We start from the raw sequence: 13320 nt of genomic DNA, 5'->3' as shown, positions 1-13320 counted from the left end.
TCCATTTCTGTTTGTTTTCAGGAGGGAAGGAGAGCTAAGGGGGAATTGCAGAGCCTCAGGGGGTTTGGGGAAGGCAGAGGCAGGAAAACAGTGTCTACTGCATGCAAAATATGATCCTCCTCACATCTAAGGGACTGACTCCCCATCCCCCTGCAATTTATTAATTAGTATGTACGGCAAAGATGAAAAACACAGAAACACCAAGTATTATCTAAATTTCAGCCTTCTCATTCAGCTGGGATAGATTTGATTTCAGGCAAATTAGGCAAGATGACATCTTATTTAAACAGAGCCGTTCCAGCACAAGATGTGTATGAAAAAGTGTCACTGGTTCCCTTAAACAAACTGTGCACGGAGCCTAACGATGCGCAGAGGGAGCTGACACTAATTGATGGGAGCTTGTTTGGCTAAGCCAGACTCATGGCCAGCTCCAGGATGGGTTGGGGACTGTATTCAAGCAATTACAAATTCTTGTATCTGTTAAGTTTCAAAACGTTTGGCCCCTCCTCTCCCTTTTCATTCCCAAAACATTCCACCTCCCTCACACAGACAGTGCTCAAAAACGACTGGAAAATGCTGGAAAGTGCTATCAGTGCCTGCTTTTCCCTCTCCTGCAGCCACTGAAAGTGAGAAGAGCTGGTGATGTTAGTAGAAAAGACAAGCAGGGATATTATTTCATTATAATGTTTTGCTGCCCCACTTCTTAACTGTGCCCTGTATCAGCCTAAAAGAAGAATTAATGAACTGGAAGAAAATGATTGAATCAGTAAAGAATTCAGAGTGGTGTTAATTCTCCCCCAGCGGGCAGTGAAATGGTAGAAGGAAAATCCCAGGATTCCTAGCCTAGGAAGCCATCCAGTTTTTCCTTGACTGATTGGATGTGATTGACTGGCTGTTCAAAGGAGTCTCATGTTTTTGGAGCGCTGCCAAAGTTCCCCTCCACCTCTGACCCTGTCAACATTGGGAATGGAGTGATGGATTGACTTTGGTTATGGCCTGGAAACCATATTGGGTTCCTGATGGGATGCATAGTCCATAGGCCTTGAACATATGGAAGAGAGAAATAAAAAAATAAAAAAAAAAAAAAAAAAAAAAGAAAGACTCTATAAAATCAAGAAAATTATTAGAAATTATCTCCTGATATGAATTGGAGGAGACATTTGATATTCCCATATCTTCTTTTACCCATTGATAAATGTAATGAATGTGGCTCTACCTTTTTTTCCACAGGGTTTGTGTCTGTGGAATCATATGCTAATCAGTGGGTGTTATTTTGGTTTTTTAAGCAGTCTCTGCACAATCATTTAAACATTTCATTTTTACACTCACTACAGTTGGCCTATTAGGCTTTAATGACACAATGTTAAGTGCCAGTAATGAATAGGCAAGTAATTAACACTTGCAAGGCAGAAAACACTCATTTATTTATTTATATATTTATTTATTGACATACTGGGGTTTGTGGAGTGGTGAGCAGCCTTCATGGGTGAATGGCTGGAAGGGACATGTCCTAGGCCTCTGCTAGCAGTGGGAATTCAGGAATTCCCAGGTGTGGATGGCTGGAGCTGCAGCTCTCAGCTGCAGTTTTGCATCACTTGAGGTGTTTGATGCTCACAGGAATTGCTCCAGGCATTTACACCCAGGCCTCAAAGCTGTTGGGGGGATGAAAAAAGACACCTTAAAGAGATGTTTTTTTGTTCTGTGCAGCCACGCCCTGCATCAAAGCCATCAGCCCAAGCGAGGGGTGGACCACGGGGGGAGCCATGGTGATCATCATCGGGGACAACTTCTTCGATGGGCTGCAGGTGGTGTTTGGGACCATGCTGGTGTGGAGTGAGGTGGGTACAGCTGCCCCTCTGCCCCTCTGCCCCTGAGCTGCAGAGACTTCCCTTTTCTGCGGAGGAACGGGGTTAATTCCTGTTCCCGTTCCATGGTGCTCTGTGAGCTGGGACATAGAAACTTGTGTGGAGGGAATTAATGGAATGTGTTTTCCTTGCTCTGTGATATTATTGAATGATACCCAAAATGGAACTGAACAATTCTAGGTGTCTATAAAATCAAAGAAATTATTAGAAATTGTCTCCTGATATGAGCTGAAGGAGACATTTGATATTCCCATATCTTTTTTTTACCCACTGATGAACTTAATGAATGTTACTCTACCTATTTTTCCACAGGGTTTATTATTTACACAGGTTAATTTACATAAGCAAAGGTAGAGAAATAAAGAAAGGGTTTAAGTTTGGGAAGGAGAAAAAAAATCCATCTGGGCCCAGGAATAAGCCATCAATTAAACAAAGGGCTTAACAGTGCAAGTTTCTTGATGACAATCCATCCTAAAATGTGTGATCCTCTCCCTGGAGGCTAGGATCTAACCCAGGTGATCTATAGTGATAATTTAAAAAAAAAGAGTTTTTACTGAGGCTTCTGATGGTAGGACGAGGGGGAATGGTTTTAAAGTGAACAAGGGTAGAGTTGGAAATGAGGATGACGTTTTTTGTGGTGAGGCCCTGGTACAGGTAGCCCAGAGAAGCTGTGGCTGCTCCATCCCTGGAAGTGTCCAAGGGTTGAACAGGACTTGGAGAAATCTGGGATAGAGAAAGGTGTTCATTGGGGGTGGGACTGGATGATCTTTAGGGTTCTTCCAACCCAAACTTTTCTGTAATTTACTCGTGAAGTAAAAGAATAGAACAGACACCTGATGGTGCCTCTCCTGTTGCCATTCCCAGCTGATCACACCTCACGCCATCCGTGTCCAGACGCCTCCCCGGCACATTCCTGGCGTGGTGGAGGTGACATTATCCTACAAATCCAAACAGTTCTGCAAAGGAGCACCAGGCAGGTTCATTTACACAGGTGGGTGCCTGGGATTTGGGCTGCAGGAGCTGTGTTGGTGATTGGTATTGACAACCCTTGGTTTGATTAATTAATTAATTAATTAATTAACCCTTTTGCTCATCCAAGGCCACTCTGGCAGTGGTGACTTTTGGGGGTGTAAGGAGGAGGTTTCATAAGGCATTTTTACTGCACATTAATATTTTTCCCAAATGCTGTCACAACAAGGGTCTGCCTACAGAATATGAAACCAAATATTTATGTTCAACCTGATTATATTTGAGTTTTTCTTTCTTATTTTTTCTTTTCTTGGAAAGAGTCACACTAAGATTGTTTGAAGAAGAAAATGACAAACTGTTGGAAAGATGAATATAAAAATTAGCTACACATTTCAAGGGTAAATCTAACTGGCACAGTGAGGCTGTTATGGGAGCTCATCGGTGTCCTGTAATGTGTCTTTATGTCAGGCTTCTGCAAAGTGTGCTGTGCTGGCACTGCTGCACTTCTGGGGCTCTCAGTGTTTCCACTCCCAAGTACTCTTACTCAGGGGTGCTGCAACCCAGCCATCAGCCTCCTCTCCTCACCAAAATGGGACGTGTGGACTTTTCCATAAGGTTCCCACATGGAAAACTTCCTGTCAGAGTGAAGCCAGCAGGATTCTGTAGACATGTAATGATGTGCTGGAGAGTAGAGCAAAAACCCAGACAAATGGCTCGGTGGAGGGGAATGGCAGTGGCTGAACCAACTTTAGCAGCTGAAGTAAGAGATGAAATACTTAAAATGAGAGATAAAAGCCTATTTTAAATCACCACATAAGGAGCTTGGAAGTTCGCTGTGATCTCCTTGCTTGGCTTGGCCAGGAGAAGCTGGCTAAAAATGAGGAATGGGAGCAATGGACTAGCCCAGAAAATAAAACTTTAATAATGAAAATAACAAAATGTGATGACCACAGGTTACAGAGGCTAGATTCCAAAGACCTGTGGGCAGGGCAAACGCAGCCAAGTACAGGGGCATCTGAGGGCAAAGGTCCAATCCTGAATGTGAACTCAGAATATGCCCTTATAAGAAAAGAGCCCTGAACCAATAGAGAAAAAGAACAAGGAAACTTGAGCAAATATTGGATAGTCCTATTAGCATACTGGCTCCCAAGAACTCACAGTTCCCACTGTGACCCAACAAGGTGCCCCCCTCTACATACTGTCCACCACGGTCTGAGGTCAAAACCCTCTTTAAAAGCAGCTGAGGTAAAAGTCTCAACAGGATGAGATCCCACAACCACACCCAGGCATTTAGTCCCTGTGTGTGCCTTCATCTGGTTAGGATACAGGTTGCACACACATCCCTGTTCTGAATTGCTTTTCTTTCATCAGCTGCTCCTGGAATAAAAAGACATTTGTTCTCTGCTGCTAATCTTGCTGTAGCCTCATATTCTGCTTTTAATACGACACAAATTCAAATTCTCTGCTGCTGTAAGTGGTTCCATTATAGTTCCCTTGGCTTTAATAACACACCAGTTTATGCCAGCTGAGGGCACATCTTGTAGGCTTTCGTAGTTCAGCTTTGATCACAGCTCTGCATTTACTTTGTCACAGAGATGCTAACCTGGAAATGTGTGTATCAGGAAGATTTGGAACATAATTTTCCTTGCTGAGCAGAAATCCTCCAGGGGTTACCTTGTCAGAGCAAAGCAATATAAAATCATCTGTGGGAGAGGCTGGGCTCTGGGTTGTGCTGTATCAGCCTCTGTGCCAGGATCCAGGGATGGGAAGGTGCTGGTTTGCTAAATCTTGTAAGGAGATTGGAGCTCTTGTTTCCTGGTTGCGAGAAGCAACACTTACAAGGATGCAGAGAGCTCTATAAATTGGAAGAGTGAGTTCCCTTGGACAGAAAAAGCTGAGGTGACGAAGCATTTCCTGCTCTCACTGCTTTAGCCTGTGAGAAACATGGGGAAATAGAGAATTTCAGAATCTGAGGGGGATGACAGGAAAACCAGAGAGGGACCCTTCATCAAGATCTATAGTGACAGGACAATGAATAATGGGTTCAAACTGAAAGAGGGGAAATTTAGCTGAGATTTACAGAAGAAATTCCTCCCAGTGGGAGTGGTGAGGCCCTGGCACAGGTTGCCCAGAGAAGCTGTGCCTGCCCCATCCCTGGGAGTGTCCAATGCCAGGTTGGACAGGGCTTGGAGCATCCAGGACTAGTGGAAGGTGTGACTGCCCATGGTGGCAGGGTAGAACAAGATGATTTTTAAGGTCCCTTCCAACCCAAATCATTCCATGATTCAAACTTTGATGCCACAGGTGCCTTTTCTCAGTTAACACCTTAAAGGTTGGGCAGCCCGCTGCAAAAACTGCTCTCCGTCTGCTGCAGCTTTATGGGTTCAGGATATTTCTAGAGATCTCCAGACATTGATTCTCCTGTTTCCCCTGTGCTGTGCTTTGTGGGGTAAATCCAAGGTGAGCCACAGAGCTGCGCTGAGGCCCTTGGACGTGGCCCTGTCCCACATCTCCCAGGGTGGTACCAGCACGAGCTGCTGCCACTCGGGGTAAATCGTGCACCCTCCTCCTCCAGCAGCCCGATGTCTGTGATGTGTGGTGAGACAGTGAACACTGCCAGCACTGTGCTGCGTGGCTGTCGCAGCCAGGCCCTGCAGAGAGGGGCTGAGCTGCCGCTGCAGCTCTGGCAGATGCAGCCAAGTGTCATGGAAGAACTTGCTCAGCTGTGAGAATTCTTCTCCCCCTCCTATTCCAGTAAGTCAGAATAGCTGTGTTTAAGATGAAAACACAGGTTTTGAGGGGTAAAGAACATCAAAGAGGAAGAACTGTCCAGACTCTGAGGCTCACGTAAATAAAGTCAGATAGTTGGTGACACATTTAGATCCGTCCCTACTCTTGTACAACAAATCTGTTGTTAAAGCAGTTGTGCTAGGGAGAGGTTTACAGGCTCACTGATAATTTAGTTAGTTCCCTAGGTGGCTTCTCTTTTTGTGCATAAATTATATCATGCCATGCCCAGTTTTTTAAACTGTTCTGGGAAGTTCAAGTGACCCCTTGAGCCTGAAACTCTGGATTTGACGATTGCTAAAGGGATTTTGTACCTAAGTCTATTTTCTGAGGGGTTTCATTTCAGATATCTGATTTCTAGGAAACAATGAGCAGCCTGCTTGTGTGTCAGACCCCTTTATGGTCTCTGAATCAATGAACATTTGGACATAATTCTGGCATATTTCTATGTAACATACAGATAAATCACTCCTGACCTAGCAGCTCTTTCCTCAGTGGAAGTGGTATTGTGGGGAAGCTGCTCAAACTTGCTGGTGGATTCTTCATCTTTGGCTTCCACTTGGGAAGGTGTCATTTATTCCTCCAAATACTTGGTACTGGTTTTTCGCAGGATTTCATAACAGAGATATTTTTGTTCCATTAATAAGTAAAACCAGTAGTGGGCAATTTTGTTGCAGGCTGTACAGAAAACCTTTGTGCTGAAAGACATAATGTACACATTGATTCAGGATGGCTGAGTCCTGCGAACAATTCAGCATTGTTGGGAAATGATTTGCTGCTGTTGATCTATCAGGATGAAACTGTCCATGTCAATCCATTGGAAAAATGTTTGTTGAATAATAGCCAGCTTCTTCTTCCTGAATTAGCATTTTGCATATTTCCACTAGCTATTTTTAGTAACTTCATATATATTTGAATCCCTGTATATTTCACGTTTGAATTCCTATATATTTCACATTTCTTTAGCTTTAGATATATCACTTAAATGAATAGGTTTGTGATCAAGAAGAGAAATGGCAGATAAAGATGTTTGGGCTCTTGAGAGAATTGGCCTCTAATTCTCAGGATTATTGGCAAAATAGCCCACCCCCCAAAAAACTCCTCTTCCCAAATGGGATGTAGATTCTGTGGCAGCTGAAATGTGTATTATTAAACTCCTTCAGCAAACCAGAATGGCTCCCAGTGGAGAGCAAAGACATTCTAAGTATAGCCAAGACTAAATTCTCAGGTCTGGGTTTTCTCTGCTCAATTCCCACTTGATTATCTCCTGTAATATTTAAACTTCATGCCATGCCATAATTATTTAATAAAAAGTAAATATAAAATGTATCTCAGTGAAGAATGTGACCTTTTACCTTCATGTTGTTATACCAAAGGCAGACAGGGACAAATAGGGAGCAGGGACAAACAGGGAACCTGGATCAGTGTAAAACTCTGTCTCACATGACGGGTCCTTCTCCTGGTGCAGAAGATGGTTCTCCTGTGAGGTGCTCAGCAAATTTTGGATCATTTAATAAGAACCATCAGCATCTCTTGTAATCAGGGGTTTTCAGCTGTGCCAGTGACAGTGCTAGTTATTTTAAAAAATAAAGATTTTTTTCCCTCCCAAAAGAACCACAAATGGTACAAGAAGGTCTAAGCCAGCACTGACTCAGGGTAGTGCTAAAGTACTTACATATGTTACTTATTAAATGTGTCATGAAATTCTTTGCAGAATCCTCAGCATGAATGTGTCATTTGTGTTAAAATGTGCATTCTGAAGAATAAGGGAACTCAAAGAAAAACATCCCTGTAACAGTGCTGGTGCTCAGTGGCACTGCTGAGGTGTTAGAGGCAGGCAGAGCTCAAGCACAGAGAATGCTGCAAGCTGACTTTTGGGTTCTGCACCAATTTAAATTGGAATTTGAATAATCAGAAATTCGGGTATTATTGCTGCGATTTCCTAGCAGAGACTAGGAAAGTGTCTGAAGTTTTCTGAAATAATCAACAATGCCAGTAGGGCTCTGCCAGCAATAGCTAACTGAGGATCTGGGTCAAAATATCCTGGTTTATCCACCAGAGATTAAGATCATTACAGGGAAGTGGCAGCATATGCAGAACACACAACTGGGGAAGGGAATGTGTCTAATGAATAACTGTGCCCTACTTCGGGACTGCAAAACATTGGGGGCGTGTGTGGAATGTGTTTATTAGAGGAGCAAACATGGCTGTCTGATTTCTGGCTGTGTAACCAGCAGGAGAAGACCTGTTCTGGTGTGTACTTGTCTCATAATTTGCTTTATTGCTGTCATGATTTTGTCCAGAGTGAAACATTCATCCTTAAAGGAGTATTTTGTGACAGTGCTGCTGCATCTTGCAAATTATTCATTCAGCCTTTGATAGAAGATGAGAAGTCAGCCAGGGAAACAGGAGGAGCTTTAAGTGCAGAAGTCATGATTTCTTTGTTGCCCTATTGAGACAGAGCCATATAAAAGTACATGTTTAGATACAGCCATATAATGGGGTGGGGTTTGATGTTTTCCTTCCAGCTTTAAATGAACCTACCATAGATTACGGCTTCCAAAGACTGCAGAAGGTCATCCCAAGACATCCTGGGGACCCTGAAAGATTAGCTAAGGTAAAATAATTTTAAGCATTTCACTCAGCCCACCAAATGTGTTTTTTCACTTCTAATTCATAAGAGAGACACAATTATATCTTAAATGACAATCACATTTGAATTCACCAATTACTTGCAAGTCTGGCAAGAATGGGACTGTGTAGAACCCACAGTGATTTTTGTATGTTAGAGGTCTAACAGTGTCTGCGTAATTTTGCTGCTAAATTGAGTCCAGTGAACGTTCCAGTTCATTGTCCTTGTGCTCTGCCCTATCCCTGGTGGCACGTCCCTGAGCCCAAATGCCAAGGAATGTATTGAATCCTACACACGTTCGTGTGTCCATGCAAAAGGATCCATTGACATCCCCGGGGGAGCGGGGACGTCTGGGATTTGTCCCCGGTTTGGTGCTGCTGAGGTGGAGCAGGTTCAGGACTCTGGAGAGCTCCGGGTGATGGAGGAGCCCCGGCCACGGCACGGCCGAGCCAGGGATCAGCCCCCGCTGGCTCCAAAGGGACTCGTGGTTTGGGCGGGCTGCTCTGACCCACTGGGACGGCTCAAATTCCTCAAGTGCCTGGCAAATAACACCTGAACACAGCACGTGAGCGCACCCGGGCTTCAGAGTGACCACAGACAAACACTGGAGTCACTTGAGAGAATACTAGCTCATGGTTTTATTCCATTTAACTAATTATTCTATTCTATTCTATTCTATTCTATTCTATTCTATTCTATTCTATTCTATTCTATTCTATTCTATTCTATTCTATTCATCTATTTATTGCATTTCTTTTATTTTACTTTAGTCTATTCTAGTCTATTCTGTCTTTTATTTTATTTATTTTCTCCTGTTCTAGTTTATTTTACCATTTTATTGTGTTTTTTATATTTATTTCCTTGTTGGTATTTTATTTATTACAAATTTATTTAATTATTTGTACTTTGTAATTATTTTTATTTATTATACATTTATTTTTTGTTATTTTATTTATATATTTTAAATTTTATTTTATGTATTATATATTTCATTTATTTTTTGTTTATTTATTTTCTTTATTTATTAGATATGTTTATTTTACTTCATTTATTGACCGGAGCTAGTTTTTGCCATTAAAACACCTCTTTCCCTCTTCCCCACAGGAGATGCTGCTGAAAAGAGCCGCTGACCTGGTCGAGGCCCTGTACGGGACGCCCCACAACAACCAGGTCAGGCTGCCGGGGGTGGGACGGTGCAGCCCAGGCGCTGGGAAGGTTCCCCGTTGCTCCGTTCCGTCCCTGAGCTGTCCCTCGTTCGCAGGACCTGATCCTGAAGCGCGCGGCCGACATCGCCGAGGCGCTGTACAGCGTGCCCCGCAACCCCGCGCAGATCCCCGCGCTGTCCAGCTCCCCGGCGCACAGCTCCATGATGGGCATCAACTCCTACGGCAGCCAGCTGGGCGTCAGCATCTCCGAGTCGGCGCAGGGCAACAACCAGGGTGAGCCCCGAAGTGATCCTGGGCCCTGAAACCCCAACCCAGCCACGTTCCCAGGCGCTTTCCCCCTGGATCTGTTCTCCAACCTCTCCGTGTGCCCAGCGCTGGCTTTAACTCTGGGCATTCCAAAGGGTGGTGCTGCCCCTGTGTCTTATCTGAAATAATTTTTGATTACTTTTGATACCAACTCGCCCCTGAATTCTCTCCCTGTCCCCCTCAAAATATAAATTTCTTGGTATTATATCTCTGTTTTCACAAACAGCAATGGCAGCAGCTGAAAAAAACCTCACACAGCAGTGGGAAATTTTCCTTTTTTTTTTGTTTTTAAGGCAGCTGCTTCAGTGTTCATTTTACCAACATTCATATATTGTATGTATTACATTTAGTCCAGATACACTATTGATTGTGAGGAAAACAACCCATAAAACAATGTATTAACATTGAAAGAATTATCAACTTTTCTGTGCCCTGAATATTTTGATTTTTAGCACAAGCAGCCTGTGGTTGATCTCAATAATTGGCTGTGTTTAACACTCTAAGGCAGCAAACCCAGGTCATTTAAAGTTAATTTTCTATCTGCCCAGTTAAAATCCATCATGAAGATAATTTTGCTCATTTTTTCAAGGTCTTACCAGCCCTGAATTAAAACCTCATAATGTAAATGAGCAGAAATTACCTGACTTGGTATACCTAAATATTACATCTAAATAGTGACTACTCTTAATGTAATTACTGTATCAGTGTCTCTAATGAAAGTTTTTCCATAGAAAGACCCTTTTGCAGCTGGAATAATGATTTTATCCTTTTATGCTGGTAGCTACAGTTTTCAACTCTCTTTTTGGAGTAAAAAAAGGCTAAATTTTGGCTCTCAAATATTTGTTAGCATTTTTTAATACAACAAAAATGGGTTTTACTTATCCAGTTTATTCTTTCTCCCAAGTAGAGGAAATTAAAAGTTAAACTACAAACTTTATATGGGTTATCATTTCCCCTTAGTAATGTATTTGCTTTATCTGCAATTTATCTGTAATTCAACAATTCAACAATAATTTGAAGAGTAAAACCTCCCCCATTCAGTGGTAGAAAATCCCATGTATTATAAATTCTACCCCAGGTAAACATAAGCACACACAATGTTGTCCAGGTCTTTGAATGAATTTAAAATTTTAATAAATTAAATTTTATTGGAAAAATATACATTGGATCACCTCAAAAAGTTGGTTCAGAACTTAAAGTGCAGGAAAAACCACTGAATTTATTGGTATTGCCTAAACGTTTTAAATAATCTGGATTTCAATGACATTTATTTAAGCAGGGGATGTGCAGGAGGAAGCTTTAAGCCACGGAGGTGTTCTGAAATGTGTTTTATTTCCAGGTTACATCCGTAACACCAGCAGCATCTCCCCCCGGGGGTACTCGTCCAGCTCCACCCCGCAGCAGTCCAACTACAGCACCTCCAGCAACAGCATGAACGGCTACAGCAACGTGCCCATGTCCAACCTGGGCGTGCCCGGCTCCCCTGGCTTCATCAACGGCTCCCCGACGGGCTCGCCCTACGGACGTACGGCACCGTGCCCGCGCACCCTGACCCCACCCTGCTCCTCCTGCCCCAGAAACCTGCACACATGGCTGTAGTGCACATCTGGTCTAAGGCTCTCTTTGTGTTTGGGTGTCATGAAGCTTACTTCTTTATTTTCCTCCATTTTTTATCCTTATGCAGATTCCTGAGTGGCAAAGCCACTGTGGGAAATGAGGTGCAATTTGCAGCTTTATTAAGCGAGTAGCCACTGCTTTTAGCACGAAGGCTTTGCAAATCCTGGGTAAAAGCCACTCAAATAATCTTTATGAGTTTGAAGGCATTATCAATAACTGAGAGCTGAATTGGGGATTAATTTCCTGTGAAACCATATTAACTTCATAACCAGAAATATAACATGTAATAGAATTAATCTCTCAATTTCTGCTTGCTTTACCATGAACGGCCACTTTTCCTCCCATACCTTGATTTCCCTTTGTCTAGGGAATGTGTGAAAAACAACAAAAAAGTATACACCACCATCTATGGTGTAAGTAAATAATTAAATATATGTTATATATGTATGAAGAGTTAAACAAATTAGTATTAGTATTAGTGTTAGTATTATCCCCTCTTCTGGAGCTTTCCATAAGGAAAGGACCAGGTCTCTCTTGTGTTATTAGGATTTCAAATTAATTCTACCAAGAGACCTGGAAATGCACATGAAATATTGTTATTTATTCCTCCTTTTGCTGAGGAATGGCTGATATTGTTCTGGAAGATCAGCAAACAGTTCCTGGACAAGTTATTTGAGATAGAAAGGGGCTTTTTTCTTGCAAGGCTCTTCTTTAAAAAGTAGCCAATTAGAGTAAAATCTAGGCAGCAGCTTGAAACCAAGGAAAATTAACTTTTAAAAAACTGGGGAAGACACAGGATTTGCCAACCTTTCCGAATCCCAAGGACACTGAATGGACAGGCCATTACAGTTCCTATTGACTCTGTTTTTCCCTTGATGATTTTCAATTTTCTGGCACACTCATCCTTAATTTTGAAAGAATTAAGAACTGTTTTTTCTGACCTATTCAGTTTAACTCCCTCTCTACTTCAGACTTACTCTAATTATCCTCGCTGAGAGAATGAGACCTCCTTTGAGAGGTAAAACAAGGAGTCAGACAATGGCAAATTTCTGATGAGAAATTCCTTTTTGTCCTTTGGCAGTGATGTCTTCAAGTCCAACAGTCGGCTCCTCCAGCACTTCTTCCATCCTCCCGTTCTCCTCCTCGGTGTTCCCTGCTGTCAAACAGAAGAGTGCCTTTGCTCCTGTCATCAGACCCCAAGGGTCTCCCTCTCCCGCCTGCTCCAGCGGCAACGGGAACGGCTTCAGAGGTGAGGAATGTGTTCCTGTAAATTCCCATTAAAGCTTCCATTTGGGTGAATGCAGCCACCACCTGAGTGCCACCAATCATCACCTTGAGTGCCATCACATGGGTACTACAGGGCTCAGGAGAGAAAATCTGCCCCAGCCCAGCTGGATTAAAGGATTAATCCAAGCTTTTGGCTTTAGAGCAGGGGCCAGGCACTGATTTCCACAGGAAGGTTCTGACCCAATGAGTTTCAACCCCAGAATGGTTTGGGCTGGGAAAGGACCTTAAAGATCCAGTTCCAACCCCCACCACAGGCAGGGACACCTTTCCCTGGAATATAAGGGAATATCAACTCTTTTGTGGGGAATGACTTCTCCTCAGGCTTGGGGAACTTGTTAAACAGAGCAGAGTTAATCCTCAGCTCTGTCCAGAACACAAACCTGCTGCAAGATTTAGGCTCAGCCCGGGAATTGAGCCCCACAGCCCATTTACAGCCCGTTTAAAGGTGATCTGTGAAACAAATGTGAACAGTAAGATAAGAATGGAAACCTGTACCGAATTCTTGCTTTTAACAGGCTGGGGGGGTGTGTGCAGCACATAAATATGCTCCAAGTCTCCATAAAAAATGCCTTTATAGGGCCTGGGAAGTCATCTGGCTCCTTCAGACTTCACTAGAGATAGCCTAGGAAACACAGCTCTGGGAATTGAGCCGTGCCAAGAGCCAGTGGTAATTCCAAATGAGCCCCACAAA

At 43.0% G+C, this 13320-nt stretch overlaps 1 protein-coding gene across 9 annotated transcripts in view; it reads left to right on the top strand.

Moving 5' to 3' along the window:
- Positions 1-13320, top strand: part of EBF2 (EBF transcription factor 2) — a 119537-nt gene that overhangs the window by 100439 nt on the left and 5778 nt on the right. For 2 of the 9 annotated variants that reach the window (XM_053966517.1, XM_053966512.1), the window contains 7 exons: positions 1708-1838; positions 2730-2856; positions 8150-8238; positions 9358-9423; positions 9515-9692; positions 11065-11250; positions 12400-12591. In XM_053966517.1, coding sequence (XP_053822492.1) covers positions 1708-1838; positions 2730-2856; positions 8150-8238; positions 9358-9423; positions 9515-9692; positions 11065-11250; positions 12400-12591 — 969 coding nt within the window. Of the gene's footprint in view, positions 1-636; positions 640-1686; positions 1839-2729; positions 2857-8149; positions 8239-9357; positions 9424-9514; positions 9693-10906; positions 10910-11064; positions 11251-12399; positions 12592-13320 lie in introns of all 9 variants that reach the window. The other 7 variants (XM_053966518.1, XM_053966516.1, XM_053966514.1 and 4 more) reach the window with 7 other exon arrangements.

This window comes from Vidua chalybeata, chromosome 28 (genome assembly GCF_026979565.1).
Source record: "Vidua chalybeata isolate OUT-0048 chromosome 28, bVidCha1 merged haplotype, whole genome shotgun sequence".
NCBI classification, from domain to species: domain Eukaryota; kingdom Metazoa; phylum Chordata; class Aves; order Passeriformes; family Viduidae; genus Vidua; species Vidua chalybeata.
Note: the sequence above shows the minus strand (reverse complement) of the source record. Positions and strands in the feature narration are given on the sequence as shown.